Here is a 21279-nt window from a genome sequence, read left to right as displayed (position 1 = left end):
ATTCCATAAAAAAAAGTCTCCCACTGGTTGTCACTGTAACAATGAACATAATCATATATATAATATTAGGTAGACTTGAGGTTTGGCAAAATTTAAAGTTTAAATAGAGAAGAAGTGCAGCTAAAACTAATAACATTGTAAAATGTTTTACAAATAAATCGAATCGAATCGATTAAAACTATGAGCTACTATGTTGAGTGGAAAAACTTCATTAACAGTATATCTTAAAATATATAGTTATGGGTTGAATTATGTTATGAAGATGCGACGGTGTATTATCCATCTTTATAATGAAAAACGCCTCGTTACAAAATCTTGTTTGCTTTGTTCAACTCTCAGGTTGTGTCTTCATCTACAGGACTACTACTACTTTACAGTTGATCAGTAATTAACGCGCGCTCACACACGAAACATTGCGATCAACCAGTAAATTAAAAATAATTCAGTTAAAGTGATAACTACGAGTTTTTAGTGATAAAAACACAAGTGCAATCATTCACCTACAATTATTCTGTGAAATATCTATATATAAACAGGCTCTGTGTTTTTAATCATTTATTTTACTTTATAATTCGTATAAAGTGTCAACACAAACAAAACGTATAAGCGACGACAAATCTTGCGTGGCGTTTTTATTTTAACTTACCCTCAAAGTTTATATTTGATATACATGAACAATATTTCACGAAAAAGTATTTCGAGGCTTTTCTACAAATAAACAGTCACCATGAATATTTGGACATGGATTGCTTTAAATGTTTAAAAAATCTTAACGACAAGGATACTATTAAATTCTCTTTATGTAGTATGAGTACACATTATTACTGCGTGGAACTTACTGAAACGGACTTCAAAAAGATATTACCCATGAACAAAATTAAATGGAAGTGTCCTACATGCAAGGGTAAAAAGAATACTAGTTCTCCTACATCCATCTCACCTAAAGGAGGAATAATATCGTCATCGGTTTTGAATGTTGACACCGAGACTCTCACCCGATACATAGACACTAAATTGGCGAGATTCAGGCAGCAACTGCGTGAAGACATCAGCTCGGCTGTTTTGGAAGTTTCTAAAGCACTTCGAGATAATATTAACAAGCTCGAGCAGCGTATGGACTCTTGGGATGAACGGTTATCGCAACTGGAGAGGGATCACTCATTTCATTCAAATGAAGCATTAGGTAGTGATATGAAGGAAGAAAATAACGCGCTTCGCACAGACCTACATTTACTGACGACAAAGTTTGATGAGCTCGACCAGGCTTCTCGTAGCTGTAACGTCGAGATACAAAGCATACCAGAGCGGAAAGGCGAAAATCTAATACAATTGTCGTTAGAAATTAGTAAGCTCCTAGGCGTCGAGTTGAATCATAGTGATATTAGGAACGTGCACCGCGTGACTCCAGGCCTACCCACGACCCGCCCCAAGAACATTATATTGCAACTGACAACTCGACGGCAACGTGACGACCTAATCGGTGCCGCGCGATCGCGAAGGTCACTTACGACCGCTCAACTGTTTGGCACACCAACAAGTGCCGCCGCGGCCGTTTCCACCACCAATTCCCGCTTCTTTATAAACGAACACCTAACTCTTAAAAACAAAATTCTTTTTAGTAAGACTCGCACATTAGCTAAGGAGAAGGGTTATAAATATGTATGGGTAAGAAATAGTAATATATTACTACGTAAGAAAGATGATTCAAGGATAATTCATGTGCGATGCGTTGATGATTTAGCCAAAATATCATGACTCCTACAAATTATTATCACATGTTTATTGGTAGACCTTTTATATCTCTTGTTTTTTGTCGTCACTGCAAACTATTACATTTTGTTCTTTATATTACTTAAAATTATATATATATGCTATGGAAAGACTCAGGTGATGACGATACACGGTTACTTAAGCTTAAATATGATTTCATGTTTTGCTTATGTACATCAGCTGAAAGAAATTTGATAAAAAATTTTATTTATTAGAATTCACTTTATGTCGCGGGATACTAATTTATGTACGCTTTTACAACTAAACTTCCTTTTTTACGGTGTTTAATTTATGTTTTAATTTTATTATTATAAGGTTGTTATTGTCACAATATTTTAAAATTATCTACACATCATGTACTGTATTAGAAACATTTGATTCATATATTATAATAATTATTCACCACATGGAGGAACACGCACACTATCTACTGAAAAGAATTGTTAACGTATTATTATTAATTAAAAATATTTATGAAAATGATATACTTGTTAAAAAATGAACTCAAATAACCTTACTATACTTTACCAAAACTGTGGAGGGCTTAAAACCAAACTTTCTGAATTAAGACTCAATATGCTATCTTGCGACTATGACATAATTATACTGGTAGAAACCTGGTTAACTGGCTCAATTCGAGATGAGGAAATTCATAATGATAATAATTATGTACTATTTCGACGTGATAGAAATCTGGCACCGTCTGGTTTTTTTAAGGGGGAGGGGGCGTATTAGTAATGATAAGGAAATATCTAAAGGCTATCCGAATACCTGATATTGAAGCTGAGAACTTAGAAGAGATATATATATATATATATACTTTCCTTTACTCTCCGGACTGTTATTAAATGTGTTATATGTTCCACCGGCCGCTAGCAACAATTTATATAACCAATATTTTAATAAACTTCACGATGTATATTCTAGTGCACGTTACCAAAATTTTCTTATAATTGGAGACTTTAACTTACCTCATCTGAACTGGTCTTCCATTTGTCAAGACACTTTATTATTCTCCACCGAGTGCGAGCCATCTAAACTACTAATATACACTATGTCCTTTATGAATTTAAGACAAACCAATAATATTCAAAATGAAAATGGAAGACTGCTTGATTTAGTATTATCTACTTTAACAAACCGTATCGAGCGTTCGGATGATCCTTTGCTTAATACGGTACCTCATCACCCACCTTTGGACATATCGTGTAGTATAAATACTTTAAATAATAATATTATGCCCTGTATTGCTAACATTAAAAGGAATTATTATAAAGCAGACTATAATCTAATTAACAGCGCAATAGAAGAAGTGGACTGGTTTTCTCTTCTATCTTCTCTTTCAGCCGAAGAAGAAGTGAATGTCTTTTGCACATAAATTCAAATAATCATCAACTCTCATGTTCCTTTTGCCAAAATTAGTTCATCTAAATTCCCCACCTGGTTCTCTAAACCTTTAATAAAATGTTTAAAACGCAAACTCAAAATATGGGCCCGTTGGAAATCTTACAAAAACCTGCGTGATTATCAGGAATTTTCACTATTACGTAAACGAGTTAAATTGCTTCTTACTACATGTCATAATAAGTACATTAACAACGTTGAAAACTCCTTGAACAATAATATTAAATTTTTCTGGAAATATGCATCTTCTTTAAAAGAGTCTAACTCAGGTTATCCTCGCGTAATGTAGTATGACGGTGTCGAATCTGATGATCCTAAATTCATAGCTGATATGTTCTCTAAATATTTTCACTCGGTCTTTGAACCCGGTTTCGATGGAGCATAGAGTATTGACCAATTTGAAAATATAAGTTGCGACGACTATCATACTCCGCTAATTGACAATGTACGTCTCCACAGACCCAATATTTTAGCAGCACTCCAAAATATCGACCCCAATAAAAGCGCCGGTCCTGATAACATTTATCCGGTTTTTCTAAAGCGTACTTGCAAAACGCTATCTATTCCTTTGGAAATTATTTTTAATAAATGTGTATCCTCTGGTTACTTTCTTAGTATCTGGAAGATAGCTTATTTTACGCCTATATTTAAAGCAGGAGCAAAAAATCAAGTCGCAAATTATCGTCCGATCTCTATACTGTCATCTATTCCAAAAATTTTTGAGAAATTGGTACACCAAGTCGTATACACAAAGCTAAAACACACAATCATAGAACAGCAATACGGTTTCGTGGCTGGCAGATCTACTTTGTCAAATCTTCTTGTTTTTGCTGATTATTTATTTAAAGGCCTTGATAATAAAAACCAAATTGAAACAGTCTACACAGATTTCCAAAAGGCATTTGACAAGGTGGACCACCTACTGTTATTAAAAAAATTATCATACAACGGTATAAAAGGTAACCTCTTGCGTTGGTTTGGTGCTTACCTAAGTGCCCGAGTACAATCGGTAGTTATTAATGGTTTCATCTCCCCTACAGCTAACGTAACGTCAGGCGTACCTCAAGGCTCTATACTTGGTCCATTGCTTTTCACACTTTTTACTAATGACATTTCTGATTGCTTTAAGTCTTGTAAGTTTTTATTATATGCAGATGATTTAAAATTGTACTCCCATATTGTTGACTTCAATGATGTCCTGCTTATGCAGGAAGACTTGAATAGGTTAGATGTCTATTGCAAAAGTAACAAACTATTTTTAAGTTACACTAAATGTAAGCATATCTCTTTTACGAAAAAACAAAAATAAAATTGAAACGAGATTAACACTAGGCGATCAAGAACTTGAAACAGTTACCTGTATTCGTGATCTTGGGGTATACCTTGATGCCAAGTTGACACTTAATGACCACATTGATCACATAGCGAATAATGCATATCGTATGTTAGGCTTCCTTACACGCGTCTCTAAGGCATTTAAAGATAAAGATACATATATGTGTCTTTATCGAACACTTGTGCTGTCGCAGCTTGAATATGTCACCCCAATATGGAATCCGCTGTATAAGGTATATGACCATCAGGTCGAGAAGATACAAAAGAAATTCTTGCGTATCCTAAACTTTCGCTTGGGTGGACGTCGAAACCACTACAAGAATCTCTTAAAACAATTTAATATTCTTTCATTAAGCCAGCGACGGAGTTTAATTGAATTAAAAATATGTATGAGTGAAATCATATCCTCAGAATTGCTTCAGTTAATCGATTTTCATATACCAGCCCGTGCTACACGCTCTAATAATTTATTTCATCTCTCAAAAACCAGGACAAATACTGGTATACGTACGCCACTGCACAGAATTCTTGCTCTCCATAACTCTAGATTTAATGATGTAGATATGTTTTCGTGTTCCTCTAAAACTTACAAACTCAGAATAAAACAAATCCTGGCACAAACAGAGTAAGTTAGAAGTCACGTCATTTCATCTAAATTGTAACAATGTCTACCACTGCATTATGTTAGATTTATTTATTAACTGGTTGTCTGCAACTAAGTGTAATGTAAGTGTAAATTTAAATATTAAGTGTACTTAGTGAAACTGTTTAAGGAGACATCCTTGTGTCCATATTTCAATTTTTACTTTATCTACTTTATGTTTAAGGATGTATCTGTATTTGTTTCCAAATAAATAAATAAATAACCTGCTCAACCCCAATATTTGCATATTAGAAAATTGACTTTGAAATGTCACTCTTGTAAATCGAAACAATATGTAATGTTTTTTTAAAGTGATAACCCTCACTTCTAAGATTAATACACAAATAAAATTTGAAAAACAAAATTTTATGAACGATGCGGGACTCGAACCCACGTCCTCCGGCGTTAAGCGGAGCTAACCGTTCGAGTAACGCCTCGTTACAAAATCTTGTTTGCTTTGTTCAACTCTCATTTTGTTTTTCAAATTTTATTTGTGTATTAATCCTAGAAGTTAGATTTATCACTTTAACAAAACATAGCATATTGTTTGATTAATATAATACTCGTATAATATCTTTATTTATTAACAGTGTGTGGAATTTTTTATTTTTATTTTATACTCTAATAATTGTTGCATAACTTTACATATATTTTTATTAAAATAATTTGTAAATTGATGCAGCTGTAAATGATGTCTGTGTGACAATCTTGCCACTTCGTCTCATCAAAGCTCAACCGTTTTCGAATCAGTTAAACATGGTAAAATGTTTTGTTAATTGTTACTTTTATAGGATTAAATAATGTATTATCATAATGTATACACACAAAATTCTAATGTACATTTTCAAGAATTGTATCTAAAAATAAAATATATTTTATCTAATATATAAAATTGTCGTGTCATGGTGTTAAACTTTGAACTCCTCCGAAACGGCTTGACCGATTCTCATGAAATTTTGAGTGCATATTAGGTAGGTCAGAGAATCGGACAACATCTATTTTTCATCTCCCTAAATGTTAACGGTAATATTATGAGTCAGCATTAAAAAAATACATACAACTTAAAATTTTCACCCATCTACGATCAACAGTTACTTTTGTATCGCGATTTCAATATCGGCAATACAACGTTTGCTGGGTCAGCTAGTAATCAATAAAATGTTATATTAATAAATAACCTTCCCTTACATTATCATACACACATAAAATGTAAGTAATAACCTAAGCTTTTCTCAAGTAAAACAATTTTATTATTAAATAGTTCAAACTAGATTAGTTTTAGTTGTCACTTTTTTCGGGCGTCCGGAGAACACGTACGAACAAGCACATTTTTTTTTAATTTCCTATTTCTATCGTAGTCGTGCGAGTCTGTATAGGATACGGATAAGAAAACGGTCTGGTCTTATTTGTGTTTTTTTGCAATGACTGTCCAAAAAACATCTCGCAACGTCGAGACATTAGCATAGACTGCTAGTTGCAATATAACAGTGATGAAAATAAAGCAGTGCGTAGCTGCTGTACGCCGGAGTGTGGACACTGTGCACGTATGCCGCACTGTAGTGCTGCCAATTGTATCAGCAAGATTCTACAGTGTTAATAATTGAGGTTAAATTGAAAAACTTTTGACAGTTTATAATAAAATATAATTTTGATAAAAAAAAGCAGGAGACATCAATTTAATTTAATATGATAAATTGGAATAATGAACACATGACCTTTTTTGAAGTTGACTTTAAATGGTTGATTGCTGCCAGGCTGTTAAGTTATTATAAACTTAAAAATTTATGTCAATGCAGTAAAACTTTGTACACACGAGAAAGGTTCAGTAACATTTTCCAACTTTTATAGAGAGGCTAAAGTTTGAATCCTGACAAAGAGCTAGGGATAGCAACTGTCTCGTAATGTTAAATAGAATGGCATGCAATTTTCTTTTGATAGCATCGATATCCAAGTAACGGAAGTAAAAACAACCAACGGTAATACGTCGAAATACAATTGAATATAAACAGCTTTATTAAAACTGTATTATGTTCGTATTGGTACATTACAATACAGATCCCTATGCTTATATTATGGTTCGGTCTCTAGTAATTTATAAAGGGTAGACAGATATGCTATCTTTTTTTTTGTAAAGGATGATAAACTGGATGTTCAACGCCTTAGGCAATGCAATAGGTATTATACATCTAATATATAAAATTCTCGTGTCGTGGTGTTAAACTTTGAACTCCTCCGAAACGGCTTGACCGATTCTCATGAAATTTGAGTGCATATTGGGTAGGTTTGAGAATCGGACAACATTTATTTTTCATCCCCATGAATGTTAAGGGTGGGCCACACGATTTTTTTTTTAATGTTGTTGACATTTTTTTAAATTTGTTGGATTATGAGTCAGCATTAAAAAATACATACAACATCAAATTTTCACCCATCTACGATCAACAGTTACTTTTGTATCGCGATTTTAATATCGGCAATACAACGTTTGCTGGGTCAGCTAGTATAATATCTTATTATATCTGTGCCTCCTGTGATAAGTGACATAAACTGAGTTGTACCCTTCTTGTAATTTGGACATGGGCATTATCGGAAAAATTCAAATGTTGTGAGCCTTCTTGAATATAAATTCCGTTAAGACTCGTCTTCAATCAATTAAATTCGCATGACACGAGACATCCTCAGGAGGCGTTCACTCGCCAAATTCTAGCACGAGACTCTTGAAATTTTATGAAGTGAAAATTTCTTTAGTAGTTTGACCACTTTTCTTGGGATGGGTATAAAATGTTAAACTCGCGTGAGGACACGTGACCTGATCAAAAATTCGTAAGACAGTCGTTGAAATTATGGATGAAAAGTGATTTTTCTGAGAGATAAAGTTTTTTGTATACATTTAATGTAAAATAATTGTAATAGTTCTAAAGTGTAAATTTTTTATGTAATATAAATTGTCATTTTTTGTGTACAATAATAATAGCGCAATAAATGAATATTGTATTTAACCACATAAATGCCAGCTAGTACTACTATGCCGATAAATAAAGCAATTCGTGCGAAACCATTCCAAAATATTCAAAAATGCACACTTAATGTTCAAGTTTTTTTTAGTGCAACTTACGTTCTTCTATCTGCTAGAGATAATTATAATTTTTTGATATTTCTGTTGTTAGTTTTTAATAAGATTCAGTTTCGATAATTTTGTCATTTGTGACTTCATAAGAATATTTGGCGACAAATATATCTGTTTTATTTATTTCGACATACTCAATAATTATCTCAAACACGACTTGTTTTTAGACCGCGTCAAATATATTTTGGCGGTTAAATGTCATTAGAATGTATTTAATTAACTTCCTAATATCTGATTGGAATCAAACTTTCTTACTCACTTAATTATTTTAGTAAACTAAGATAACTAATTTAATATTATAAAATTTTTGAAAAATGTACAGATGCGCCCAGTGATTCAGTTTGTTTCGTAGCCATTTTTAGGGTTCCGTAGCCAAATGGCATAGAACGGAGCCCTTATGAATTCCTCATGTCTGTCTGTCTGTTCTTACTATTCTGTTGAACTTGGTAAGTAAGATTTATTCTGTGAACCGCATTAAGGTTTTCACACAAAAATAGAAAAAATAAAAATAAATTTTGTAGCTCCCCAAACTTCGAACTGAGACTCAAATAAAAGAATAGCATGATGGCCATTTTGATTTTATTATTTGTTGTTATAGCAGCAATACACATACTGTTAAGTTACACCTCTATATCTGTCGTGGTTTTTAAGATACCGTTCACAGACAGACAGACAGTCAGTCACAGTCTTAGTAATAATAATTTACATTGGTGAGTTGGGTTGAAACGCCTGAAGGGATCCATATTTTTAATTAAAAGTATAAATTAATAAATTATTGTAACACACAAAATGTTACATTGTGATATTTGGTTAAGATGTTTTATTTAATATTCTTGCCAAATAGCAATATATTATTTTGTCAATGTATGTACAAATAACTTCGTCTCAACTTAATATCGACATTTTAAGAGTTTACTAGTCGAGGGAGCAAATAGCCCAAGGGAAATTAAGGCTCGTAGGACAAAAGGGTACAGACATTCGGGAATACTTTATTAACCACACAATACTTCCACATTAATATCTAATAAGCATACTGACCTCAATATCTTAGCAAGTCAGAGCTCTTTCTCAAGTTTATTTACTTAGAAAACATTGTAACTTAGCCTTCATATAATTGAATAATTTTATGAGGTTTTTTTTTATGGAAAAGAGGACAAACGAGCGTACTGTCTGTTGTTGAGTGATCACCGCCACCCACATTCTCCTGCAATACCAGAGGAATCACAGGATCGTTGCTGGCCTTTGAGGAAGGTGTACGTGCTTTTTTGAAGGTACCCATGTTGTATCGTCCCGGAAACACCACACAAGGAAGCTCATTCCACAGCTTTGTAGTAAAAGAAAGCTCCTTGAAAACCGCACTGTGGAGGACTGCCACATCCAGATGGTGGGGATGATATCCTATTGTGGCGTGTCGTGCGATGGTGGAATTAGAGGTGGAGATGGATGAAGTTATATTTCTTATTACCATTACGCTCGTTTGTCCTCTTTTTCCACTAAAAATATTGCGTTATAGGGACAAAAAATATGATAGTAATTTATTACGACGTGCACGCACACCAACACATCTTTACTATACCATAAAGTTGATCAGTTTTCTACCTTTATAATTTGAAGTGACATCTATATAATATATTTAAGGTATGTATCGCAGTATTTCTATGTACACAACATATATTGTTTGATATAACAAAAAAAACGATTATAAAGATGATCCTTAGTGTTATTTCCGCTGAGTTTTGCTAAAACACTTCGAAAAATAATTTTCACCTGCAGCTGAAAGTGTAGAAGCTGGAATGTTATTAACGTAAGACGCCTAAATCGTTTGCCTATTACAGAATACATGTAATCCCCCTATCACGCGTAGAGTCGTTCGGTGTTATATTCTATTAAGGTTTTAACACACAAATTTAATAAAATAAATAAATGTTGTCATAACACAATTGACACTCGTGTAAAGGTACGCGTAGCTAATTATTTCTTTACTTTATTCGACAAACCAATAATATTTGTGCACAAATGTAAAAATATCAACAAGGAGACTTAAAACGAAAAGACACACAGCAAAAATATCAATAACTGGCATGTACAAAAGATATAGAGACATACAGATTATTTAAAGTAGTGTAACATAAATAATAGTAATTTCTAAAAATTAGCTCCCTTACGCAGGGAGTCAATGACATTATGACGAAAGCAGGTTGATGTGGAATTAAATAAATTGAGTTGCTGATTATTTTGAGAAACTGTATTAAATTGGCGACAAATACGATTGATGCAGGAGTGATATGCTAGGTGTACTAACCTAGCATATCACTCCGATTACTACGGCTACGATTATCTTTAAATATGTTGTTGGTACAAACTGTACGTTTAGGGATTTTACAATTAAAATTTATTTTTGGTAATAATGTAGTATCCGTTTGATTATTAATTATGAACTGTACAAACCATTATAAATTTCACAGTACAGAAATACCCGGATTATATTAAGAAATATCCGTGTTATACCCTATATTGAAATCATGTAATACGAAAAGACGTTATAGGGGAAGTCTGTAAAATTCATTAAATTTTTTCTGTATAGTCAACCATGGAGGTATATAAGGTATATATTATAGGTATATAATATAATACCCGCGCTTACACGAGCGTGTAGAGATAGTTCTCGAACTACAGATAAGCAATGACAATTTATTATGTGAATGATGACGAATTCTAATCTAACTTTATCCTGAAAAGGTTACAAAAAACAATATAAAGCTGAACTGTGCATATTTTAGAGAGACATTGTAAACATTTCAAAAATTCAAAGAGGACTATAAACGACCTCTCAGCCAGTGAATTGTCCCAACGTTCAAGTGTTCAACAAATGAAAATATTTTATGACGCAGTATTTTTACGGAAGCAAGAGTTAGTAGCTTTTTCCGTAGTCGTTGATAGTTATTGATGTGCTAAGCCCAGATCTAGCATCAAATTTTTATGAAAGAATAGAGAATACATCATACTTAACAAATATTTCAATCTCTTATGAACTAGAAAATTATTTACTTACCATAAGGAGTGACAGTAACATATTGCAACAACACTTGGTAAACGTCATGAAGTTACATCAGTTCGTAAGGGGGCTTTGATATGGGGAGAAGAACTGATAAGAAACTCGCAGCCCATCTTTTAAGACATACAACAATATATCCTACTTTTAATATAATATTATACAATATAAGGTGGCCTGCGCAAAACCAGACGAGAACCATGCATCATTATCCTATATATAATCTACTATAGTATAGTAAGTTTTACTTTAAATTTGTGCTCAGTGTGCTAGTTCCATCTGGTATTTCATTGTAAGACCTATGCAGGAGCCTTAAACTTTAGCTAACCTATAAAATAGCACGTCCAGTTACTTCTTTCAATTTCAAACTCAAATTCAAATATTTTTATTCAAAATAGGATATAGAATCACTCATTGAAAGTCTAAAACTACCACACATTCCTAACGGTATGCCTCAGACCTGAGAAGAACGGGCGCAACAAACACAGACTTCTTCGGGCTTTCTCGGGCTTCTTTTTTATATAAAGATATGATTACAATGTAAAATCATACAATGAAACTTATTATTCGATATCCTGTGGGCGGTCGCTCTATTCCCAATCAGTGGTATCATTAAGAAACGTTTTTGAACAATTTTGAATTTCGTAATACATTTGTTTTGAACATTATCTGGGATCTTTTTGTTAATACTATACAACGTTATACAACGCTCCACAAAAAACTTACTAAGTCGGCTTAGCCGAGTAGTAGGCATTAGCAAATTCACTTATATGCCTATGCACATACATAACATTATCAAGAATATACTGAGAGGCAACAGTCGTTCTTCTTGAGCATACTTTATATTCATATAATATAAAATGTATTTTGAGGTAAGAGTTGCGATGTTTATCAACTTATTTTTTTTTTAATTTTTTGGTGGTCAGTGGTCCTAAGAGGTCACTAAGTCGTAATGGTTTGGTAAAATACTTGCCGGTAGCTGATTCCTCAAAGTGGGTGTGCAAGGCAAGAAATTTCCAAAAAGCGTGGTTCTGAGTGCCAGGCCTCAACGTGATGCTGGTGATATTAAGCATTTTGACGGTGACTGGTGGTGGAATTCAGCGGCTGGTATCAAATCAAACAGCTCTTGGTCACATTTGATAAATTACTACAATTGACAACTTTTGGAACACAAAAATACCATGAACATCCGCAGCATTTCCTTACAGTTACATGCCTAAGGAAAAATATGATGTAGAAAATCCTAACTCAGGTAATGATTCTGTCAATGTTTCAATTCAATTATCACATTCAAAAGTACGGATTGTAAGTGCTTACTGCCAATCATTGACGTTTGATTGATTGATGATTATGTCTTCTGGTAACTCCCACGAGATACCTTTTTATTCAATTATTTACCGGAAGATTCACGGAAATATTTAGTGCTATTTTTATTACATCTTACAAGCGGGTGAATATTTCCACATCACTTAATTCTATTTATGGAACACTCAGGTCTATATTCTGTAGATTTGATGTCATATTGAAGATTATTATAATGGCTTGATATTGAAGCAATTTATTTAATAAAGTATAATTTAGTTAAGAATCACTTAAAATTCATTCAATATCGTCATAATATCTGGTTTTATACAATATGTATTCATATTAATTATCTTTATAAATATAATTCTTCTGTACGTGTGTTGACAGTGAACTCCTCCTAACCGTCTGGACCGATTTCGATGATTTTTTTAGAGTGTTTCAGTGAATTTGAGATTGGTTTAGATTCTCAATACAGTCGACAGATAATTCTCCTACGTATATCAGTGATCGCCTCCTAACGTCTGGACCGATTTTAGAAATTTAACACATGTGTAGAGAACAAAGTCTTTCGGGTCCGCTAGTATTATACAGGGTGTCCCAAAGTTATGGGACATGAAGGGAAAGTACCTTAAATATCGAAGATAGGCTATTTTACTGAAAGAAGACTTTATGTTATTTTTAAAAGTTAGTACTTCTTTATTCAAAGATTTTCTAAAAATTACTTGACTCGTCTGCGTTTCGAACCGACTGAAATGTAAAAAAAATAATCCCCTACTTTAATAATGCCAATCGAAAGAATGGTCAAAAACTAATAACTCTTCTTAAGTTCACATGGGGATACGTGAAAGACATGCTTTACAAAAAACGATACGAGAACGTGGGCGAGTTACAAACATACTTGTGCCATATCATATCGAGTATTCACCATAAAATTACAAGAAAATCAACAGGCAGCGGACTCATTAAAAGACTGGCGATTTGCGTAAGACGAGAGGGATCACATTTTGAGCATTTAATTAATTAATTAATTAAAAATTTACCCACTTAATTGTCTACTTTCTTTTAAAATACTATGTTATTTTGGAAGAGTTATTAGGTTTTGGCCATTCTTTCGATTGGCATCATAAGAGTAGGGGTGTTTTTTTTTACATTTAAGTCGGTTCGATTCCCAGACGAGGCAAGTAATTTTTATAAAATCTTTGAATGCAGAATTACTAACTTTTAAAAATAACATAAAGTCTTCTTTCAGTAAAATAGCCTATCTTCGATATTTAAGGTACTTTCCCTTCATGTCACATAACTTTGGGACAACCTGTATATAAGTTTTAAGATTCTTATTTGACTGTGAACATAATCAATCTGAAAGATAAACTCCTTAAAATCCCTTTCGAAATTTGTACAAAATCTTAGGTCATTTTTACGTCTAGGTAGACTACGACAGCTGTGAAAACGTCGAAATAAAATGAGCTTAGAACTAACCTCTATTATTTGTAATTCACGCACACTAACACAATGTGTCATACAAATCGCGTGTGTAAGACGTAGCTTGTCACGCACACTAAACTAATATTTCTGGCCTGTTTCTATCGGTTGTCTAATTGCAAGAGATTCTATTATCTAAGTACAAAATATAGCGTAATGTACAGTATTCGGTTTGTATTCCAAAACTTTGATCACAGAATTACGATTCGTGATAAAAATGTAATTTTATTACTGTTTTCAGAACATCTAACACTTAGTGGTAAGTGACGGGCGGAGATCGAACCAGAACCAGTATTTTTAATATAAGAAAACGACACAAAATAGATTGTTACAAAATTAATCCCGCATGGCCGACCATATAGTAAGAATAATAATTTTTAACGAACTTAATTCACCGCGTACGTTCTTGCCTTAATTTGAATTAATTAAAATATAATCTTTTTAAAGTCGAGCTTGACATGTTTAAACATTTAAGACGAAAATAAATATGAATTTTCATGGGCTTTATTGTGGTCACGCACAGCTTAGGGCGTTCCTTTTTATTGCTTGAAGAAAGTCAGCTACTTTTATGTTAAGTCGGAGTTTATCGTGTTGCATGCCAGTTACCCTTGTATGGCCACAAACGTAGCCGGTAATATTTATTGCTGAGTAAAATTCACCAGCAAATTGAATTATATTCAAGATGTTGCGTTTTATGTGGCGGTCACTGTGTTTTATTGGAATGGTCTTGTAAGAAAAAAGGCTGCTTAGATAATCAAACATTAATATTATATTATACATTAAAATATTTTGTGAATTATTTTTTTTATTTTTAAGCGAGCTTACCAGTCACCTGCTGTGATTGATCAATTCTGCTCACACTCTTCTACAATACAAAAGGAGTCGTAGGACCAATGCCCTTCTTTTGACCTTTAATTACTGAGTAAGGATCATCCTACAGTTCCGTTGTCCATGCCAGAGATTTATTGAAAACTGAAGCATTCTAGAAGAATGCCAATCCATATATCTGGTGATGATATTATATTAAATATTAACTTTTCTATCTTACCTCAACTATATTAAAGTATTGTGTTTTATGTCACGTAAAGTGTTTATTTTTGGCTTACTTTATTAAAGGATTAGAACGAGTACGTTTTGTGACTTTTGTAGGCTCACGTTTTTAGGGGGAGGGGGGATAATAGCCTAATAAAAAATACAGATACAATTTCACGCGTTTAAGTACTTAAAAAAGTATTTTATCAAAATATTATATGTGGGAGGTTATTAATTAAAAGTAAAGTAAGGCAATTTTTACTTATGTCGCTTAGTGAAAGAATTCTTAAAGAATAACGGTGATATATTATCAAACCCTGGTATTGCCGATATCCACGGGTAGCCCTTTCACTTCAGCTTACAAGAAATATATGATTTAAGAACAGACACAATCTAGCTTTCATTTCCTCTAAAACAAGCAATACAAAAACTAAATTGAATTTACATACTAAACTAATTAAACCGAATTACTAACCAGACTTTAATATTCTAATTCTGGCCGCTACTGGCCACTCACAATTACTTTTGCGGGAAAAACCGTATATATTTATTTGTCAGCAAAATCAAGCTCGCCCATTAAGGCTTGGGAAATCGTAAGCACGCAATAAGGAGTTTTGGAAGTTCGTACAAAACTCTTGAGTGCTTTACGTCATGTTTGAATTTCATATTATTTATATGATAATATCTAAGCTGTTCAGTCTCAATCAAGTGGGATTATGTTAACTGTAGTTTTAAGTCTGAACTGTGATTAACTTAGTTATAGGATTTAGGAAAATGTCGATTTTGAAACAAAGATGTTTGTTCCATAGCTTAGTTGTACCTGGAAGAAGGAAGAAGAAGTTGCTTAAAATATGTTCGAATCATTGACGATTAAGTCATCTCCGATTAGCTTGATTATTTAGGGTTTCCAAGAGAGTGGAGTATCTCTGCATCCTCTGCTATATATATTACATGGGAGAGCTCATAGAAGTTGTTCAGGTTGATACTTGGTTGAGGAACAGATAAGGTTATCTTTTGCATTGGTTTACTGTGTTAGTAAAATGGTTCTCATTTTGTCTGTTACTTTTAGTCCTATATAATTTATCTCAACTCCTCTCTGGAAATAATGGAAATAATCCTGTCTCAAACTGATGCACTTCAGCATCATGTCAAAAGCTACAATCTGAAATCCAATCTCACCATTTATATATATTGGAGTTCATCCACAATGCTTATGCTTCTTCTCAGCGAAATTTTACTTAAAAATAATCTGATTTTGATATGGCATTGGTACTTTTGTAGAAATCATTGAAGTATGCGACCTAAAACTCTGTCGTGATTACTTTATTGTCGTTCAAAAGAATAAACTGTCCTAGCTTGTGGCGCTTTTACGACAAAAAATATTAACGCCTTTTTGCTTAAAATAATTAACTGGGTACAACTAAATTTTCCCTCATAATCGTACAAATTGAACACCAGTAAGCCAGGTATACTAACAGTTTCATCTTACATCATACATTCGAGTGAATATTGTTATACCTTAGTTATCATAATTATAAATTATTGCACTTAACTTACCTACATACCGATAGATATCATCACAATCCTTTAGAAATAATATGTGTAACATTAAAAAGCCGTTTTCCTTATAGCAGGTGATCCTCTGGGGAAATTAGAGATATATTGCAATGTCAAAACTTGATCGCATATTGTAAGATAGAACCTGAACTTAAGCTAATTTCATAATGGACGATCATTTATATTTCATTTTGAATGAAATCTGAACTGGTTTCGCCAATGTTTAGTGCTATTTTTATTTAAGCAATTCATTATTACATGTTTTTATATTTTGAATGACTGAATAAGAAATATAAAGATGATAATATAATGGTATGCTCCTTTAGTATCCTACTGAGAGTGTCATGTAAGAATTCTACGATTTTTAAAAATTTCTGAATATTTTATGTACTCGAGTTAATTTAAATTTTCATTGCGAACCGTTACACACCTTTGAAAAAAAAATTACTTTTTGACATAAAGTAATTTATTATTTCATTTCGTAGCTAAATTTTTTTCATTTGATTTTAAAGCATGCTTTAGACACATCTGTATTGTTAATTATGGAAGTATTTATTTTCTATTTACTCATATACTATTATCCTTCAGTACAATAATAGAATATTTTGGTCGTTATATTTAACTTTGAACTGCCATTCTAAGTACTATGTTTCCTCGTGGTGCTCTGAAGTAGCGACCACCGCGTGGCTACTAGTTACTATTTAGTGTTACAGGAAAGCGTCAGATATAGTACTGTTACACGATATATATATGTATTCACTGTGGCATCTGCTGCGCGCTCCGCATCTAAGTGTGAGTGGTCTTATGTCTCGCTGTCAATCATTCATTTTTTTTATGGAATAGGAGGACAAACGAGCGTACGGGTCACCTGGTGTTAAGTGATCACCGCCGCCCATATCCTCTTGCAACACCAGAGGAACCACAAGAGCACTGCCGGCTTTTAAGGAAGCTGTACGTGCTTTTTTTAAAGGTACCCATGTCATATCGTCCCGGAAACACCGCACAAGGAAGCTCATTCCACAGCTTTGTAGTAGGTACGTGGAAGAAAGCTCCTTGAAAACCGCACTCTGGAGGACCACCACACATCCAGATGGTGGAGATGATATCCTAACTTGTGGCGTGTCATGCGAATTCGGTAGAAGACACACAATGAAACGACGTCTCTACGCAACGCCAAGTGATCCAGCCGTTCACGGAGCACTGGGTCCCCGACAATCATTGTACGTAGCTGGCGTGACTTTCTATCTCGTTCTCTCTGCATCCATGCCACGCTACTCTTTGCATCCATGCCACTTTTGAAATTTAAATATCGTTTTTCTCTCACGTCTTATTTTCATAATTGTCTTAACGCCTAATTCCTGCGCTTTATTCTATAAAGCTTCGCTTCTTTCGGGCGGCGTTGGTATTGTTTAATTTTCAAATTTAATGCTTTAAATGAAATTCGAAACGTAACACATCACAAAAACCACTCATATTTTATTTTGTCATCTAATAATCGTAATTTATTTGTGTGATGTGAAATAAAATATGTCTCTGCCTATGTAAACTCTTACGAAAAAATCTAGTCAGTTTCCTGTTATGTAACATATTTAAGTACGAATGAGTGTACAATGAATGAATTTCTCAATATAATATGTCTCTTTGTACTTTTTCCCATAAAACATTTAAACTATGCCAAATATCACAACGTAAAATTCCATGCAAAAAAGTTACACCAAGTATGGCATTAACGCCTTAATCACTTGACTATTAATATTTCTCCTGATTTATAATGCAATACTTAATACTCAATATATTGAATGCATGGTACAATGGTATGATGGTGTGATAAATCTTAAGCCGTACTGACATATAATTTGTAAAACTTAAATATCTTTTCCTTTGTTAACATTAATCGTATTACCTATTAATATAGAAAGTCCTTATTACTACAACAATATTATTATTTTCATATGTCATAGCAGAACAGCCCTTACATTGTTTCTATATCGTATTGTATGCTGTCTATCCCATTGACTAATTACGGTATAAGGTGGATACCGGAAAATATTATTAGAAAATCTCATGGGGCTTAAATACAGGGATATTGGGGTATTTTCCTTAGCAATTTTGTCTCAGGATAAAACTCACACAGTTATTATATATAAAATTTAGTTTTACTGGACTATGCTACTTAATAATTAACCGCAATTTTAAGACGCTACAAATAGATTTTATTATTGCTTCATTGAAAATAGGAGCTTATACTACGTCCGACTAATCCCTACTAATATTATAAATGTGAATGTAAGTTTGTTTGTTACGCTTTTACGCCAGAGCTACAGGACCGATTTTGATGAAATTTGGTACAGCGATAGACTAGAGCTTGGGAAAGGACACAGGCTGGCTCCCGTAGGATTAGTGAAAAATTGAAATTCACGTCGACGAGCTATAGCAATTTTCCTCGAAATAAGATTCATATTATATGTTGGGAATGGGAGCGAAAACGGGAACCGGAACTGAAATAGGACATAAGATAATCTTCAATCCCAAGCTTACTTTTTATTTTTAAACCCTTTACCTACGGGGATGAAGTCGCGGGCATCAGCTAGTATTTAAACAAAATAAAAATTTGAATTGTCAAGTTTACAGCTTGTTACGAAATAATAATGAATAAATGATGAACTATGAATATTTTTACATGGTTGTTATACCAAATCTATAAATTTTGTCTGTCCCTATATAATTGTTTATCGAGCTAATTTCCAAAACGGCTGGGTTAATTTTGATGAGATCTTCAATTGAAGATAGATCATTTTGTTCTATTTTTATCTTTACATAATATAAAACATAGTCGGTTTTCGCTGTCTACCTGTCTGTATATACGTTGACTTCTCCTAAATCACGCAGAGAAATTTAATTTGGTTTTCACCATAAGTAAAAAAAATACATGCGAAGCTTATATATACAATATATTATAATGAGACCCAATTTAGTTTTTATTTTAGTTAATATATTGGCAACCAAGTCCCTAAAAAATAAATTTATAAGACTTACGTGGGTTAAAAAACGGCCAAAAATTATATGCTTGAGATAGTTCTACTAAAACTCTAAATAAAATCCGTGATAGCATATCTCTCTCTCTGTTACGCTTGCTAAACAAACTTTCATTGTATTACATAAATTAAATTTGAAAACAAATTTAAGAATGATGCGGAACTCGAACACGCGACCTCTCGCGTTCCGTGCGAGCGCTCTTCCTTCGTCACGTTCATAATGTCTTGTTCAACTCTCAGGTTCCATTGTATTGTCTTATACTACTTTTGTTATTACAAAAATTTTCACCTATTTCCTTCATAATTACACCCAAGCGAAACGAACGCGAGTTACCTGTATGCTACAATTTAAACAATATCGCTTTCCGCGTACGTCTGCACGACTGTGAGCTTCTCCTAAACTACGCAATGGGCATGATGAAAAAAAATATTACGCCTATTGACAATTTTGCAACTGGTACACATTTTTTAATTGTTAGCTGGATCATAGATGAAATCTAGGCTGTTAAAGTTACCTGGTGGAACACTAGAAGAATGTCCGTTGACTAAGGTCAGTATTGAGATGTGTGCATTATGTTCTGAAGTTTCTTATGTCATATTAATTCAGGTACACCGTTCCACAGATTTTAATAAAATGCCATTTGAAGATTGAATCGTATGTTAAAATTTAATTTCCTTATTGCATTTAAGTTAGACTGATGTGCCGAGCGAAAAGCGAGTGTAGTTCTGATAGTTTTAGCGCTGAGCTACAATGAGTGTACGAACGTAATAGACGAACATACGATCTGTAGTAGAAAACTGCAACTTTTAATAGCTCGGCGAGTTTTTCTGCCCCCCAAGCGAGACGTCTTAACAAGTCTAACCTATGTAGTCAGTGGGCAACTATTAATAAGTGACGGGATCTATATCGGTGGTACAACTTTTTTTGAGCGAGAAAATAGTTAAAAGTTAGACGCTTTCTCGCCAAGCCGTGGTGGGCCAAGTTTTGGTTAACCCTAGGTTATTACTTTTATATAAATACGTTTTGCGTTTTAGTTATTTAATTAACTGTACGGCGCGACTAGTATAGTAATTTTCCTATGGTCATATGCGGCAGTGCAGCCGATATTAATATCATCTTTGTGCTGCAGAAGAGGGCTATTCGCGCTATTTAAAACCTAGGTTCTAAAGAATCATTGAGAGAAAAATTTAAAGAAATAAAGAGTTTGACTATTGCATCGGAAAATATTCTTGATAATGCTGTTTATGTTCATAAACACATTAACTGAATTAAGCATTAAATTGCTAAAAACTGCGACTGTCATAATGTTAGGACAAGGAACAAAGAAAAAATAGCCCGCTGAGTTTCTTGACCGTTTTTGTCAGATCTGAGTCATACTATTTTGAATTAATGGTAGTTTTGGACGTTCAATTAGTGATTTTAAATCCTATCTTAAATAAAAATATTTGAATTTGAACTATTTTCATTTCATGTAACCAAAATAATGAGTTGTCTTAATTTAAAGAGCAAAGCAGTATCTAGGACAATAATACTTCA

At 33.3% G+C, this 21279-nt stretch overlaps 1 protein-coding gene across 1 annotated transcript; it reads left to right on the top strand.

The window, feature by feature from the left end:
- Positions 1 to 807: 807 nt before the first annotated feature.
- Positions 808 to 1755, top strand: LOC126964996 (uncharacterized). The gene has a single exon (XM_050808392.1). The coding sequence runs from the start codon at positions 808 to 810 to the stop codon at positions 1753 to 1755; it is 948 nt and encodes a 315-aa protein (XP_050664349.1).
- The last annotated feature ends 19524 nt before the right edge of the window (positions 1756 to 21279 follow it).

This window comes from Leptidea sinapis, chromosome 1, assembly GCF_905404315.1.
Source record: "Leptidea sinapis chromosome 1, ilLepSina1.1, whole genome shotgun sequence".
NCBI lineage: Eukaryota > Metazoa > Arthropoda > Insecta > Lepidoptera > Pieridae > Leptidea > Leptidea sinapis.
The sequence above is the reverse complement of the archived record's forward strand: the minus strand, read 5'-3'. Positions and strand labels throughout refer to the sequence as shown.

Coding starts and splice junctions, on each gene's coding strand:
- LOC126964996 (XM_050808392.1), top strand. CDS start 808: ATGAGTACACATTATTACTGCGTGGAACTTACTGAAACGGACTTCAAA.